Here is a 17,414-nt window from a genome sequence, read left to right as displayed (position 1 = left end):
GGCCCCTAGAAATTGGCAAACTGCATTTAGCGCTGTTTACTGTTTAGCATAAGGACAAAATTTAAAAGACTATTTATTTATTTACAGAAACATGATGGTAAAGTCCTGAGGAAGACACCGCCAACGTGTCGAAACGCGTAGACAGGAAACATCCAAATTTTAGTTTAATAATCTTTATATAATCAATGCATATGTGATAATGAACTTATCTTTTTATCAAATTTTATCATTATGTCAATGATTTCACTCATGACGTTTTTTATGAAATTCATTAAAATGTACTTTATATGCTAATACAGTTGTGTATCATTAATTCTGTTTTGTTTGCCATCTAACTTGTGCCAGTAGTCATACTGTTTGCCTGGGTACGTTTCTTCACATACATTATTTACCCTGACCCAAGAACTTTATCCGTATCAGGGGGTCCTTGTTTTTTCGCACATAGGTCCTAGAGTAGTCAGAGTCCGAAGACCAGAGAACTCTCCTCTTCTTACAAGCAGGGGGTGCTCTGGAGGTCGACTTCCCTGATGAATAGCGCCGCCGCCGCCGCGACCGGGTACTCTCTGATGTGGAAATGCTAACCACAGAGGATGAGCTTCCACTAGACATTGTTCTGGGCGTCGATTTTCTCTTGGACGTCGACTTTCGCCGCAACGTCGATCTCCTCCTGGACGTCGATCTCCTCCTGGACGTCGAACGGTGGTGTCGCCTCGACAGCGAGCGCCGAAGTCTTCGGGACACAGCACGACAACTATGGTGTGTCGACGTAGTCTGAAGTCCTTGACGTCGACCTCGTCTGAGGTCTCGACATCCTTCCCCTCAACGCTGAGCGTCGACGTCACTTCGACCCAGAGCCCTGGGCGGACAGGGAGCATATAATTGCCATACCTCTCAACACCGACGTTGTAGCCATCGAAGTCGACAGGAACCGTTTCTGGGCCTTCTCTTGACTGGGGAGCCCCCCAGAGGCCGATGCACGGGCAGAGGAAGATGATCGAGTTCCTCCATGCCGAGAGGTCCCACCTGCATCCTGAGGTCTTCTCTGCTCCACGCCTTGAAGACGGATCTTCTCCCCGTCACGAAGGGTCCTCCTGGAGAAAGATTGACAAGTATCACAGGAGTCAGGAACATGTGTTGATGGAAGACAGAGTATGCATACTCTGTGTAGGTCTGACTTGGCCTTCTTCCTACCACACTCAGGGCACTTGTCGAATAAAGCTGGCATTTCGACAGGAAAGAGGTGGACTAGCAGCTCAAAAAAAGCAGCAAATGGAAGATAAAGGCCCCAGACGTCGAATGAAACACTAATTAGCTCAAAACAGCTCCAAAAATTGAAGTAATACCAATAAAAGTAGAGCTCAATGCTCCAGGGTCCTGCTAGCAGAAGCAGGAAAAAAAAACTGAAGAACAAGTTACTTACCTTCGGTAACGCTTTTTCTGGTAGATACTATATCTGCCTGTGGATTCCTCACCTTGTGAATATCCCCTTGAGTCAGCAACATTCGGAAATTCTTTTTGTAGCTTCGCGCCGACGTGGACTCGGACGTCACAGAGGCACGGCATCGCTCGCGACTCCGCTGACGTCACCGACGCCTACAATAGGCCCACGCCGGCGTGATGACATCAGTTCCGCCCTTTTTTCCGTGCCTTCGAGGCACACGGACGGACCAATGACAGTAGACATATACACAGTATACGCAGTACCCATATCAAGGTAACACACACAGTGTGAAGCAAATGCAATAAAACATTTTACAACAAAATAAATATATAACAGAAACACTGGTATAGAAGAGTGGACAACGGGGAGGCGGGTGGGTCAGTGAGGAATCCACAGGCAGATATAGTATCTACCAGAAAAAGCGTTACCGAAGGTAAGTAACTTGTTCTTCTGATAGATACATCTGCCGTGTGGGTTCCTCACCTTGTGAATAGAGTCCCACAGCAATCCCCACTCCTGGAGGAGGGTGTCCACTCCGCTATACCAGGAAATCTTGGAGGACAGAACGCGCGAAATGACCGTCCCTCCTCACCTCGGTATCCAAGCAGTAATACTTCGCAAAAGTGTGGAGGGAGGCCCAAGTCGCCGCTCTGCAAATGTCCTCAACTGGAACACCTCTAGACAAAGCAGAAGTTGCAGACTTTGCCCTAGTTGAATGTGCTCTAATACCCTCAGGAGGGTCCTTACCCGCCAGAGAGTAGCAAATCTTGATGCACAAGATTATCCATCTGGAAAGTGTGCGCTTGTGCACCGCTCTGCCCTTCTTGCAGCCAGCAAAACCCACGAAGAGCTGATCGTCAATACGAAAGTCTTTAGTCCTATCAAGATAGAAACTAACAGCTCTCTTTGGGTCCAAGCGATGAAGCCTCTCCTCCTCCTTGGAAGGGTGTGGGGGAGGATAGAAGGTAGTAAGGGTAATGGACTGTCCTAGATGGAAGGGAGTTACCACCTTAGGCAGAAAAGCAGCCCTGGTCCTGAGAACCATTCTTTCAGCATGAATGGGGGCTTGAAACTAAGAGCTTGAAGCTCACTCACCCTCCTTGCCGAGGTGATTGCAACCAAGAAGACCGTTTTAAAAGAAAGAAGTCTCAAGGGACACTTGTGCAAGGGTTCGAAGGGAGAACCCATCAAATAGGTCAACACAAGATTCAAATCCCAATGAGGAACAATAAAAGGAGTAGGAGGGAACTTATTTGTGAGGCCCTTCAAAAATCTCAAAACCACAGGAGATTTGAAAAGAGAAGGCTGATCAGGCAAACAGAGAAATGCCAACAGCGCTGAAAGATAGCCCTTCACTGTAGCAACGGCAAGACCCTGTTGCGCCAGAGAAAGGGCAAACTGGAGAACATCAGACAAATGGGCTCTCAAAGGGTCTATAGATTTCTCCCCACACCAAGTGACAAACTTTGACCATCTATAGGAATAAATGGACTTAGTGGAGTCACGCCTGGCTGACAAGATGACATCCACCACATCGTGTGGGAGAGAAAAGGAACTCAGGTTGCCCCGTTCAATCTCCAGTCATGAAGGTGTAAGGTCTGGAGGTGGGGGTGTAGAACCTGCCCCTCCATCTGAGAGAGGAGGTCTGCCCTGTGAGGGAGACGGAGCCGCGGGTGAGAGGAGAGGTGGAGAAGGTCTGAGTACCACACCCTTCTTGGTCAATCCGGGGCGATCAATATAACTTGGGCCCGGTCTTGGCGAATTTTCCTCAGAACCCGAGGAATCAAAGGTATGGGAGGAAACGCGTAAAGGAGTTGTGAGTTCCAACTCAACTGAAACGCGTCCCCCAAGGCTCCTTGCATCGGATACTGGAGACTGCAGAATGACAGGCAGTGAGCATTCTCGCGAGTGGCGAACAGGTCCACCCGAGGAGTCCCCCACATCAGAAAGATGTCGTGAACCACCTCCGGATGGAGCCTCCACTCGTGGTCGGCAGAGAACTGCCGACTGAGACTGTCCGCTCGCATGTTTAGAACTCCGGCCAGATGATTTGCCATCAGACAAATCTGGTGGTCCTGAACCCAGGACCAGAGACGCAGAGCCTCTTTGCAGAGACACTGCGACCCCACTCCTCCCTGCTTGTTGACATACCACATCGCGGTCGTGTTGTCCGTCAGGACTTGAATCGACCGACCGCGAAGGGAAGGGAGGAAGGCCTTGAGCGCCAGACGTATTGCCCGTAATTCCAGAAGGTTGATGTGAAGCAACCTTTCCTCTGGAGACCAAAGACCCTTGACCTCCAGGTCCCCCAGATGAGCACCCCACCCTAGAGTGGATGCATCCGTTATTACCGTGGCCACCGATGGAGGAAGTTGAAAAGGCTTTCCTTGCGACAGATTGCCTTCCACGCTCCACCAAGACAGATCCGCTGCAGTTTCTCTGGAGATCCTCACTGACTCCCTGAGATCCCCGTTGTGCTGATACCACTGCCTGCGGAGGCACCACTGGAGTGCCCTCATGTGCCAGCGTGCATGGTTGACCAATAGAATGCAAGAAGCCAACAGACCGAGCAGGCAAAGAACCTTCAGGACTGGAATGACCGCTCCATTGCAGAACAAAGGAATCATTTCCTGTTTGTCGTGAATCCTTTGAGGTGGAGGGAATGCACGACATACAGTTGTGTCCAGTACAGCACCTATGAACAGGTTGCGCTGTGAGGGCACCAGGTGAGACTTGGGTACATTTATCGAAAAACCCAACCTGTGTAACAACTGAGTTGTCTCTTGCAGATGATGGAGCACCTTCTCCGGCGAATCCGCTTTTATCAACCAGTCGTCCAGATACGGGAACACATGTATCCCCGACCTCCTGAGATGTTCTGCCACCACCGCCATCACCTTGGTGAAGACTCGAGGCGCAGTAGTAAGACCAAACGGAAGGACCGCAAACTGGTAATGTTGCGACCCAACCGTAAAACGGAGATACTTTCTGTGCGACTTCAAGATGGGAATATGAAAATACGCATCTTGCAAGTCGATCGACACCATCCAATCTTCTTCCAGCAGCGCTTGAAGAACCTGTGCAAGAGTGAGCATCTTGAACTTTTCCTGTTTCAGGTAAAGATTCAAGATCCTGAGATCCAGGATTGGCCGTAACCTGCCATCCTTCTTGGGGATCAGGAAATACCGGGAGTAGCACCCCTGACCCCTTTCCTGCTCTGGAACCACCTCTATCGCACCTTTTCGGAATAAAGCCAGGACTTCTTCCTGCAGAAGAAGCAGGTGGTCCTCCGAACAATAACCTTGGCAAGGAGGGTAATTGGGAGGGAACTCCTGGAAAGGAAGCGCATACCCATTCTCCACAAGATTGAGAACCCAAAGATCCGATGTTATCAATTCCCAATCTTGTAGAAAATGGGTAAGCCGGCCCCCCACTGGGCCCACATGATCCAGAATGGTGGATCTAGGGCTGCTTTGCTGCTGTGGTTGGGGGTTGGGATGGGGAAGAGGAGGAAGAGGAGGAAACATTACGGCCCGAGCTCGGGCCCTTTGTTTGCCTCTATAAGCTCTGTAGAAGGTGTTTTGCTGCTGCTGTGGCTGCTGTTGGGTCGATTTATAGTTTCGAAAAGAAGATCTGCCAAATCCTCTTGAGCGTCTTGCAAAAGTGCCCCTGGTCTGAAGACCCAACGACTTTGCTGTTGCTCTGCTATCCTTAAAGCGTTCCAATGCAGTGTCTGCCTTCTTCCCAAACAATCCAGACCCATCAAAAGGAAGATCCATCAGTGCAGCTTGAACATCAGTGGAAAACTCACTAGATTTAAGCCATGCGGCTCTCCTTGTCGCAACAGAAGAACCCATGATCCTTGCCACAGAATCAGTCGTGTCCAAACCACTTTGGATAACCTGTCTTGCTGCAGCTTGCATATTAGAAATAACTTCCGGAAAGTCTTTCCCACTCTCTTCAGGTATCTTAGGCACCAATTGTTTCACAGAGTCCATAAGAGCATGGATATAACGTCCCATTAAGCAGGTCGCATTTGTGGATTTTAAAGCCATACTGGCCGAGGAAAAGACCTTCTTAGCAGCCTGATCCTGCTTTCTAGACTCCTTTTCTGCTGGAACCTGCGGAAACGCACCTGTAGATCTCTTGGAACAGGCAGCCTGCACCACCAAACTCTCCGGTAGAGGATGAGATGTTAAAAATTCCGGGTCCTCAGGAGCTGCCCTATACCTCCTAGCCACAGCTCTAGACACAGCAGGAGCTGACACAGGATTTTTCCAAATCTCTAAAATTGGTTCCTTTAAGGCATCATTAAAAGGCAATAAAGGTTCAGTCACTGAAGAAGGAGAGTGAAGGACCTCTGTGAGCAGAATAGATTTAAATTCTGCAGATGGTAGAGTAATGTTCAATACATTTGCGGCTTTCTTTATCACCACATGATAAGGTGTCACATCTTTTGAGGGTTCATTAGAAATCGAAACAAGGTCCCATCCAGGTGACAGTTCAAGGCCACTAGCCACAGATAGGTCCTCAAAAGGGTCCTCAGAATCATGAAGCTCGCCTTCCTCTAGATCTTCCTCTCTATATCTCTCCTCATCCATCAATCTTTGGGCTTCACGCCTAGATCTTATCTTCAATTTCGAAGCCGTCGGATCCGTAATCGACTCCGACGGAGCTGGCGTCGGACTCGACATCGGACGAGGAAGAGACTCACGACTTCGCTCAGGGTTCGGCATCATAGTTGATGGAATTGGAGTCGAAGGAATCGGAGTCATCGATCTCGGCGTCGATGGCTTCGGTGTCGAAGGCCTCGCCGGAGTCGGATAATGCCAATGCGGCGCCGAAGCCGGCATAAAAGGCATAAAGGGCGCAGGTGCATAGGAATGAGGAACACCCAAACCATATGCCATAGGACCCATGGGATCAGTAGGAGCCCCAGAGGGATACATAGCCCTTGAATAGATACCGAACATCGCATTCAGGAAATGCGTCGGGTCTTGACCTGGAGCCGGAAAGGCAGGGTATGAACCACCAGGTTTCTCTTGAGGGCGTGGAGTCGAAACGACGTCGACCTCTTCCTCAGGCTGGTGTACCGGAGTCGAACGACCTTCGTGCATCTGAGCACCACCCTCACCAACCTCCTCCTCCTCACCTTCATCCTCCCGACCTGAAGGATGGGATGGGTCCGGAGATGGAACAGTCTTCTGCTTCGGTGAACTCGGTGAGTTCGCATGCGACGCCTCAACCTCGACATCATGTTCCTCCGAAGCCGAAGAAACTACCTTCTCGACCAGCTTCACTTGTGACTTCGGCTTGGCACTCGACTCCTTCCTCGATCGATGTCGGGATTCATGGGTTCTCTTTTTATGCTTCTTTCTAGAAGACCTTGAAGCATGGGCAGAGGACGAATCCGATCTCGACCTCGATCGAGATCTCGACTTCGAACGACGAGTTCGCGATCTTGACTTTCTTTTCTTTTCCTCCTTTAAACTTAGCAACTAGAAGTTTTGCTTCTCTCTCTCGGAGGGCCTTTGGTGTCATCTTCATGCAGGATTGGCAGTCTTCGACGTCGTGGTCGGAACTCAGACACCACAAACAGCATTCATGCGGATCCGTAATGGACATTATTCTGTTACATTCTCCGCAAGTTTTAAATCCAGTCTTCTTTGAGGTCATGATGAAAACGAGACGACAAATATACTAGAAATTTAGATAGTAACAAAGTTACAGTAAAGGCTACAGACGATCCCAGAAAACCGTTAGCGTCGACGACGTGGAAAAAAGGGAACTGATGTCATCACGCCGGCGTGGGCCTATTGTAGGCGTCGGTGACGTCAGCGGAGTCGCGAGCGATGCCGTGCCTCTGTGACGTCCGAGTCCACGTCGGCGCGAAGGTACAAAAAGAATTTCCGAATGTTGCTGACGCAAGGGGATATTCACAAGGTGAGGAATCCACACGGCAGATGTATCTATCAGAAAGTAACTCGCCTTTGGCTGTGCATCATGGGATACCGAGGGTCTCTGGAGGGTTCCTTAAAGGCACTGTATCCCTTTTCCAGACACATTATGGCAGCCTATGGGGCTTGTCTGTCCAACTCTTCCTCTCTATCATGATAAAGGATTTTTGTGAAGGGGAGTTTCTCTATGTGTGAAAGTATGTAAAATGTGTACATTTCTATATTATTTGGCTATCCTTTTTCACTTCATAATGAAGTGCTGGCCAATGTAGCCTTGTTAATTTCAGGCTGCATTATTTGTCTTTTATTTTCTCTAAAGTGTCTATCCAGGACTGCAGAAGAAGACGACTTAAGAAACTATTTCGATTGCTCTGGGGTCCACGCACATGGGCGGGACTATTCACAGATTATGACTATACAGAGATCCCCTACTACAGAACTGGAGTTACAGGTAAGAAACTACTCCTTCCAGGTTGTGTGCGACATAATGACCAGCTTTGAGAAAGAATTTTGAGTCTATGTTATGTCGAAGGGCACACACTGGTTGATAAAAAAGACCGAGCAGGGACGCAGATATATCCTAGTTATTTATCAGTTTTCCACAAATTAAGTGCCAAGGAAGTCTAAAACATGCTACAAAGATAATAGTTTGAACAACGAGATAAAAACCTTAATTAACATACCGATACATTATCTTCAGCAGCAGCATCCAGATCTCTGCTTTGAAAACTTGATTGGCTATCTTCGTCCATGTACACCGGAGGTTCATGTGAGGTCATAAAAGTGGAAGGTCTAAAGAGGTGTCTGTTGAGGGGGTGCTGTCGTTTGCTGGAGGACTGAATGTTGAAAAAAAGACAATTAAAGCTCTTGCTCCAAATGATTTTAGATTTAACAAAAATGGTACAGTAACTAGAATTTAAAGGCGTCTATAAAGAAAAAATACAAACTAAATAATCTAGAAGAGACCACTCTGAGCCAAAACACTACTAGACTTCATAGATAGATTTCTAAGTGATATTGTTTTTCATGCATGTTCAACAACTTCCTTTAGTACCTTACTGTTACATTCAGTAATGGATGTAGGGGAGAACACAAACTCCCAAAAAGTGCTTGTAGTTTGTCAATCTACTACTATGTTTTTGACCTGCACAAAAATATTTATACACTGAACAGGAGATTACATAAGCGAGCAATCAAGATTCACACCCACTTCTATAAATTAAGTTGTGATTGTCACAAAGACCTAAAATGCTATGTTGCAGTGTACTCCATAATAGGCAACATGAGAAATATTTGGCTTTATAACAAACTGTGGTCTCAATAGAATCACTTTCTTGAAAGTTCTGCTCTGCTGTAGTAGGAGCCAAGAACCTTGAGAAGAAATATAGCACCACAGCAGTTTGCTCCTACTATGATGCAGAGATAATTTTATCCTGTGAAAATGCAGGTGAAGAAAAATGCTTAAAAACCAATGCAGGAGTACTTTTAATAGATGAAAGTAAACCCTCAACATTTGTTTCATTTTCCAATAGCTTTTGACAGTGGAATGGTCCATGGTGCTGCCGATTATCGAGCACTAGTAAGGAAAATGCGACTTACCCAGTATGCATCTGTTCTTGGCAAGCAGAGCTGTAGAGTCACATGCTGTGCATAGCCTGCCATCTAGTGTTGGCTCCGGATGTTTGCGCTTTGTTTTTGTTCGAAGAAGTCTTTTCCAGTCACGAGGTAGTGGACTGCTCCTTTCGGTGATAGTGCGCATGGGCATCGACTCCATTGTTCGATTGTTTGCCGCAGAGGGTGATAATGGAGTTTATTTATTTTATTTGGAAAGTTTTATATAGCTCTAGCTAGACCCATAGGTATCAGAGCACTTTACATGAGTATCAGTAAGTAAAAAATGACATAATTACCTCAGTTACAGATTCCAGGTATAGACATCAGAGAAAGACAAGCATTTACAATGCAACGGTTTCGAGCTATTGGCATTGTAAATGACAAAATTTTTATTTATGTGTTGGTTTTGAAAACAGATCAATAAATGGCATTGTCATTTACATTGCCAATAGCTTAATCCCTGATGAAATGTGTCCAGAGACGTCATCTAGATTGAAACAAATCTCACCAAATTCTGTAGTAGACTAAAAACACACATATTCAGAGGCACATAGATATAATTACGGCACACATATAAACAGCAAGCACATAAACGGGACAGCGCGGTACTCACCGAGTATTCAATATTTGGTGACAATGGAGAGCTACTCGCTGCCCATCAGTACACACAATGGCAAATCTGTTCACGGGTACTCACAATACGAGATAGTCAGCGTCATTAGAACTTACAGTGGCAGGCATGCCCCCACGGACAGCGAGATACTCACACGGCCATCAGCACCAACAGTCACCAGTATTCACAATGATTGGCATGATCACAGGAACTGCGGTACTCACACTATGAGGTGCTGACAAACACTTACAGATAGATACTACGGTGCGTGCCCTATCTCGAAGGCCGAAAGTCAGGTAGGAGAGGCCTGAAAGGAGGCGCAGAGTCGCCTGGCCGAAGGGTTCCTGCTGGATGGTGGAGCCCAGAATGGCTGTTCCTTCTGGTGAAGGAATTTGAGGGATGTCTGATCTGATTCCAAAAAAAGCCGGAGTGGGGACTGCCGGGCAATGAATGCATGGCCCTGGCAGTCTGGAAAGGCTGCTGACCTGGTCGGAGTACCGATCCACTGTCAGCCGGCTGGAGCGGGTAGCAGTGGAGCCGTCTAGAGGGTCCGCCCACAGTGAAGTAGGGCCAGTCCGGATGTCGGGCCAAGTGAAGGTGATGAGGATCCTGGGTCCTGAAGGGCGATCTCCAGGGGGCCGCCAGGTTAGTCGGCAGTTAAACAATAGCTGCCGCCCCACACAGCACTCGCGGGGTTGGCCGGCAGCTATAAGTGGAAGTGCAATGCAAAAAAAAAAAAAACAGCGGCTGCCTTTGCGCAATGGCTACAGCTTGATTTTTAAGTTCTGGAACGGGCACACGGACAGCGGGGGGGGGGGGGCGGGAACGGGCACACGGACAGCGGGATGGGGGTGGGAACGGGCACACGGACAGGGGGGGCGGGAACGGGCACACGGACAGCGGGGGGCGGGAACGGGCACACGGACAGCGGGAGGGGGGCAGGAAAGGCACGGACAGCGGGAGGGAGGGCAGGAAAGGCACGGACAGCGGGAGGGAGGGCAGGAAAGGCACGGACAGCGGGAGGGAGGGCAGGAAAGGCACGGACAGCGGGAGGGGGGCGGGAAAGGCACGGACAGCGGGAGGGGGGTGCTCACCTGGACCTGGACTTCCTCCGGCGGCGGTCGGCCGCGGAATGACCAAAAGAAACATGGACGACCAAAAAAATAAACCCCGCCCACCGCCGCACTGACGTCCTAAAAGGGGCTGGATGAGAAAAAAATCTCAGGAACGCCCATGAGTCGCCTCGCAGAATGACGGACGCCTCTCTCTTCCAATGGCTAGCCTCCATTTATGGAGCTAGCCAATGGAACAGAGAGGCGGGACTTTTGTCCCTACTAGTAAACAAAAGTTTTCGCCTTGCGCGAAAGTCTGCTGCGCAGCTTTCGGCGCGGCAAAACCTAATAAAGGGAAGGAAACATAACTGGGAGGCGAGGAAAACAATGTCAGATGTCCGGCTGGATAGTTGACGGCTGAGGGGGTGAACCAGGGCCAAACTCCTCAATAGCTGCATAGGACAGCTCCACCGGGCATCGGCCAAGGTTGTTCGGACTCCGCGGTGAGAGCAGACAGTCAAAAAAAACATGCTATTACACGATAACATAAGTTATTTTCGGATTACGTAGCAAAGACAAAACGACATATGTGGCATGTAAGGTAGAGGGGGAAAAATAAACAGGGGAAAAAGGAATGCAGATAGCGTCAGACAGACCAGAGGGGGGGGGGGGACTTCAGGGGAAACAAGCAGTCAAAGGGAAAGATAGACAAGATCGTGAAGCACTGTTAAGAACAATGTCCGATGTCCGGCTGGGTAGGTGACGGCAGAGGGGGGGAACCCTAACCAGACTCCTCTATAGCTGCATAGGACAGCTCCACTGGGCATTGGCTAAGGTTGTTTGGACTCCGCGGTGAGAATAGACAGTAGAAAAACATGAGATTACACGATAACATGCGTTATTTTCAAGTTACATAGCAAAGACAGAAACGTCTACTGTGGAATCGAAGGTAGAGGGGGAAAGGTAAACAGGGGAAAAGGAATGCAGATAGCGTCAGGAAGACCGAGGAGGGGGTGTGAGAGGTCCTGAGGGTCTTCAGGGGAAACAAGCAGTCAAAGTGAAAGATAGACAGGACCGTGAAGCACAGTTAAAAGCAATGCCTGATGTCCGGCTGGGAAGGGGGCGACTGAGGGGGTGAACCATGGCCAGACTTCTCTATAGTTGCATAGGACAGCTCCACCAGGTAACGGCCAATGGTACTCTGGTTCAGCGGTAATTACAAACTGAGTCGGTTCTTCGCCCATGGGGTTTCATCATAGTTCAATTGGAGGCATCAGATCCAGTGTAATTGGGAAACACCCTTTGCTTCGTCCTCCCGCTAGCCTATGTCTGTAGATTGTCGGACAACACATCATTCTTGCCTTCAGGCCTCTATTCTCTAGATCTAGGATCAAGGTCAAAACGTGGGGGAGCCCCACCGCATCTCCAGGCTAGAAGCGACAGAGACAGATATGTAGTCCATCCGCCCAGCCGGGGGCACCAGCTCCAGGTAACAGCCCCAATCCACCTACTTTCCTGGATACCAGCTCCAGGTAACACAGCCCCAATCCACCTACTTTCCTGGACTGTTTGCTATGTAACAGGAACTCCACCGCTGCACACAGGGGTATACCTGGGTTCTTCGATTACCACCACAGGCCATACCACAACAACGGCCAACTAGAAGACTTCCTCTGACCTGTATGGAAAGCTAGCCGATCGGCAGGGTGAGCAGTCCACCACGCAATCTCCTCCCGACTTTGAATAACCCCCACCGATCACCAGGCCGGCCGACAGCCTTCCAGACACCAGTGTCCCTATCTCCTGCCCTCAAAATGGCGGTTAGTCTGGCCGCCGGTGGGATTGCAGTCTGGTCGAATCTAATACAAAAAAAGTCAGTCTATAAGGTTGATGTGCGCGGGTTCCTGACTGGGCAAAATACGGACTTACTTGTTCGGCTGAGTCTGGCGCCGCAGAGGTGACTGCCTGCGTCCGGGGCACAAGGTGAGTAACTGTACCGGAGCCCCAGTTTCAGCAGAACCGGCAAGGCCACTTGAGTAGTGCCGGCAGGGCAGGCCCCGCTCAAATTATATGCGGCAAGATCGGGCCTCACGGGATACAGGCGCAGGGATTCTTCTGCGGGAGCCACTTCACGGGACCACCCGTCCCTTCACAACATACGGCAGCTGCCCCGCTCATCCAAGCTACACAATGCGCTCGACGCCGCGGTCTGGGTTATGCAAATAGAGCAGGGCTCGGGGGCAACAGAGTTTGTCAGCGATGAGCAGAGGCTCGCCGGGCCCGGGTAATGGGGATTTGCAGGCAAGGGGCCGCTGTACGGGCCCACGCGTCCCCCTCCAAATGCTGCAGTGGCTCCCAACACCGCAATGGCCTGATGAGGTCTCATCTAATCCCCGGGGCTCCGGCAGTCCAAATCAGCACTCACCCGGTTGGCCGAGGATTATTACAGTACGGGCCCGCCAAGTGCACGGCCTCGCAATGTCAGGTGGCAGCAGCAGGGCGTCCCTCAGCGGCTCCGCACACACAAGAAGGCACACCAGGCAGCGGGGAGTCAAGGATTTCTCTGCAGCAACAGCACGGCTGCCCACTCTATGATCGCAGACCCCAGCCCATTCGCGCAGGCCACCCCAGGTCCGGGCTCCCAGTACAGCACCGATTCAATCAGTGGCTTTTACGGCGGCTATTGAGGCATCCTCTGTTGCAGGAGAGTTGCAGAGGCCTTCACACAGTACCCCCTGCAGACATGCCTCATTGAGGCAGAATCAGACGTTTTCTCACAAAAGGCATCCTTGCAATCTACCTCGAAGCAACAGCCATCCGTGGTCGTCAGGAGGAACGGGGGTGAGAGCGTGGACTACGATATAGCAGGCCTTCCAGCGGTCCCCACCACAGGTAAGTGGCTCCAAAGTAGCAAAGACGTAGTCGGAGTTAGTCTTGTAGTGTAAAGTTAGTAAGAGTAGTAAGAGATGTCTATGTATATATGTATCTAAGTAAGATGTAACTGCAACATTTATAGGTACCCTGGGAGGCGGGTGGGCACATGTGACTCTACAGCTCTACATGACAAGAACAGATGCATACTGGGTAAGTCGCATTTGCCGTTCGAGGCATGTGAGCTGTAGATGCTGTGCATAGAATAAAAAGCAGTTCTCTCCCAAAACGGTGGCCAACCTATAGCTGTTGCAGTGGTCTGAAATAGTGTACGTAAAACTGCTTGGCCCACATTAGCTTGCTATCTTGCTAACACATCTACACAATAGTGTTTTGTGAATGTGTGAGGTGTAGACCATGTTGCTGCTTTGCAGATATGGGGCCATATGTATCATTCCAAATTGTGATTGCAAATGCTGAAATTCGCAGAGTTTCAGCATTTGCGATCGCAATTGGGCTTAATGGTATGTATTAAAGAAAACTGCCTCACAAAATAAGGAATCGCAAAATTTGCAATTCACTATTTTGCGATTGTATTTAAGGAATCACAATTTGCGATTCCTTAAATGCAATGTAAGAGGCACAGAAAAAGTGCAATTTGGCCTTAAGGAATCGCAAATTACCACCAACTTTAGGTTGGTGGTAATTTGCGATTTCTTTGAAAAATTCACTTATTTGCATTTTTCAAAGAGCCATGTGGCGCACATCCATGCGCTACATGTGCACACATGCACATTTCAGGGGTGCAACAGGGTGTCCTTTGGACACCCTTGAAATTGCATTCTCAATTTGCGATTCTTTAATTGAGAATCGCAAATTGAGAATGTCTTCCCATTCATTCCTATGGGCTTCTAGGCCCATAGTTATGAATGGGGAGGTATTCCTCAATTGCAAATCACGAATCGCAATTAAGGAATATGTAGGATTTGCAAAATTATTTGCAAATCCTACATACATAGCTTTTTGCGATTCTCAAATAGCGATTCGCAAAAAAAAAAAAATCGCTATTTGAGAATCTCAAAAGAACATTGTGATACATATGGCCCTTGATCTATGGGTATATTTCCTAAGAATGCCATAGAAGCCCCTAGTTTGCATGTGGAGTGCGCTCTAGAGGGAATGGATAAAGTTATTTTTGCTTTTGCATAGCATATTTTCCGTTAAGAACTTAGGCGTCCGTCTGGACCAAGCCCTTACTTTTAAGGAGCACGTTACTCAGACAGTGAGCACCTGCTTCTATACTCTGGGCCTAATTAGTCGAGTCTTTCCTCTCCTTCTGGATTCTACTCGGAAGGCTCTCACTCAGGCTCTCATATCAAGCAGTCTAGACAGTAGACTTCAGGTGGTTCAGAACACGACGGCACAACTAGTTCTTCATATGCCTTCCAGGACAGCCTCTCGCCCTCTTCTTTTGCAACTCCATTGGCTCCCATACACCAACAAATAACATTCAAAATTTGCTGTACCATTCACAAGGCACTCCATAATCTTGGCCCTAGTTATCTTTCGGAAAACTTTACTCCATATCGACCCTCAAGGTCTCTCCGCTCCAGCTCCAAACATTTGCTGGAGGTTCCCCGAGTTAGGAGAGCAAGATTAGTGGGGGGAAAAGCCCTCCCCTGCCTTCGCCCACGGTATTGGAATGAGCTTCCTTTACATTTAAGGCAATGCTGTAATCATCTTTGCTTTAGAAAACTGCTTAAGACTACCCTCTTCTGTTTCTGATTTCAGCTGTGCTCGCATATATCTATGATGCCCCTCTGAAGTGCAGAGATACTCCTTCAGGAGTAGATTCTGGCGCTATATAAACAAATAAATAAATAAATGCACTTGACTATCCACCTTGCAATGCCTGATTTTGATATAGGATTGTCTTTATGTGGTGGAGCAAAAGCGATATTTTTTATGCGAAAATGTTTTGTCCTTTCTATATAGAAAAGAATAGTTCTTTTCAGATCTAAAGTGTGTAAAGCACATTCTGCCACAGAATCTGGTTGACGGAAGAACACAGACAACTCAACAGATTGGTTGATATGAAAGGCAGAAATTACCTTTGGTAGAAACTGTGGGTCGGTCTGCAGAACCACTGTTTTGGTGTATTTGTAAGAATGGTTCTTCTATGGTTAGTGCCTGAAGCTCACCCACTCTCCTCAAAGATGTGATGGCTATGAGGAAAGCTACCTTCCAAGTAAGGAATTGTATTTCACATCTATGCAATGGTTCAAAGGGTGGATCCATTAGCCTGGTGAGGACAACGTTGAGATTCCACACTGGAGCAGGTGGAATTCTTGGAGGAATGATTCCTTTAAGTCCCTCTATAAATGATTTGATGACAGGCACTCTAAAAAGAAACAGATGTTGTCTGTTCTTTAGGTATGCAGCTATTGCAGCAAGATGGAAGCGTATGGAAGAGTACGCTAAATTGGAACGCTGCAGATGTAGTAAAGCACAAGTTACTACTTGTGTAACGATATATCTGTAAGAGACATTAGTTAGTGATAGATTCCTTAACTTAGAATATCCCCAGGCGTCAGACTGGATCCGGAAATTTTTTGAGTAGCAGTACCCTTGCGCGTCGGTAGGAGTCGACTGCGGCTCCGCGTCCGTCGTCGGCGCCATGATGACGTTGGAGTACTTAGACGCCGCCTCCGCGTGCTGATGTCAGTTCTGAGACACAGCTTTTCCGCGCCAGAAACGCAGAGCCATGTTAAAAACCAACACTGGTGCCATTGAAACTAGGGCCCTGAAGGGGATGACCTTAACCCTAGATATCGGTTCGCAGAACGGGGAGGATGGGTGGGTCGGTAAGGAATCTATCACTAACTAATGTCTCTTACAGATATATCGTTACACAAGTAGTAGCTTGTGCATCTGAAAGAGACACGTTAGTGATAGATTCCTTACCTTAGAATAGATACCCAACAATACCAACCCCGGTGGTGGGTCTGCGAACCAATAATCACACCAGAAAGTCCTGGAGGACGGAACGGCCAAAGAAGCCATCCCTCCAGACTTGACTGTCCAGGCAATAGTGTCTTGCAAACGTGTGCAGCGAGGCCCACGTAGCTGCCTGGCAAATGTCCTGCAAGGGCACTCCCCGGCCCAGGGCAGTTGTAGTCGCCGTGGCCCTAGTGGAATAAGCCCGTAATCCAACAGGGGGCTCCTTTTAAGCCAAGGAGTAACATGCCTGGATACACAAGATAATCCACCGAGAGATGGTCCGCTTGTGCACCGCCTTTCCCTTCTTAGCGCCCACGTAACTGTGGAAAAGTAAATTTTGCCATGTTCTGTGTCCCTACGCGTCCTCCATCATATGTTATCTGTGCATGATTAATATGCATATGTATTCCCCATGTTCGATTAATGACGTAATTACAGTTGTGTCCATCTCTAGTATGTCTATTTCCAGTTCTCGTGAATACTACGAATATCAGGCCTATGTAAAGCTACGTTGCCACGTTTCTCAGTGTGCACGTTATTTCATTATAAAGTCCCCGTTTCTAGGCCTCAAAAGGGCCCGGACACCAGATTCAGCTCCTGTCTCCTGAGCCTCGCTGAGGAGCGATACAGCCCCCACCTGTATCCCTGACCCTTCACTTATTTCCTGCCTTGCAGTGCCCGGTTCAGCCTGGCTCTGCCTCTGAGTCTGCCAAGAGTATGTTATGATTCTAGTTATCAGTCCAGCCCTCCTTCTCTGCATTCCTAAGCTACTGAACTGCATCAATAGTTTCCGTCATAGTCTAGCCTTTACGTCTCCATGTAAGAGAAATACTGTATTTAATGGTCATTTAATATTCTTCATCACG

General features: G+C 48.5%; 1 protein-coding gene across 2 annotated transcripts in view; it reads right to left on the bottom strand.

Moving 5' to 3' along the window:
* ZZZ3 (zinc finger ZZ-type containing 3) overlaps window positions 1-17,414 on the bottom strand; it is a 557,158-nt gene that overhangs the window by 246,125 nt on the left and 293,619 nt on the right. For both annotated transcript variants that reach the window (XM_078645214.1, XM_078645225.1), the window contains one exon: window positions 8,082-8,234. In XM_078645214.1, the coding sequence (XP_078501340.1) occupies window positions 8,082-8,234 (153 nt within the window). The remainder of the gene's footprint in view (window positions 1-8,081; window positions 8,235-17,414) is intronic.

This window comes from Lissotriton helveticus, chromosome 1_1, assembly GCF_964261635.1.
Source record: "Lissotriton helveticus chromosome 1_1, aLisHel1.1, whole genome shotgun sequence".
Classification (NCBI taxonomy): Eukaryota; Metazoa; Chordata; class Amphibia; order Caudata; family Salamandridae; genus Lissotriton; species Lissotriton helveticus.
This window is presented reverse-complemented; position numbering and strand designations above follow the sequence as displayed.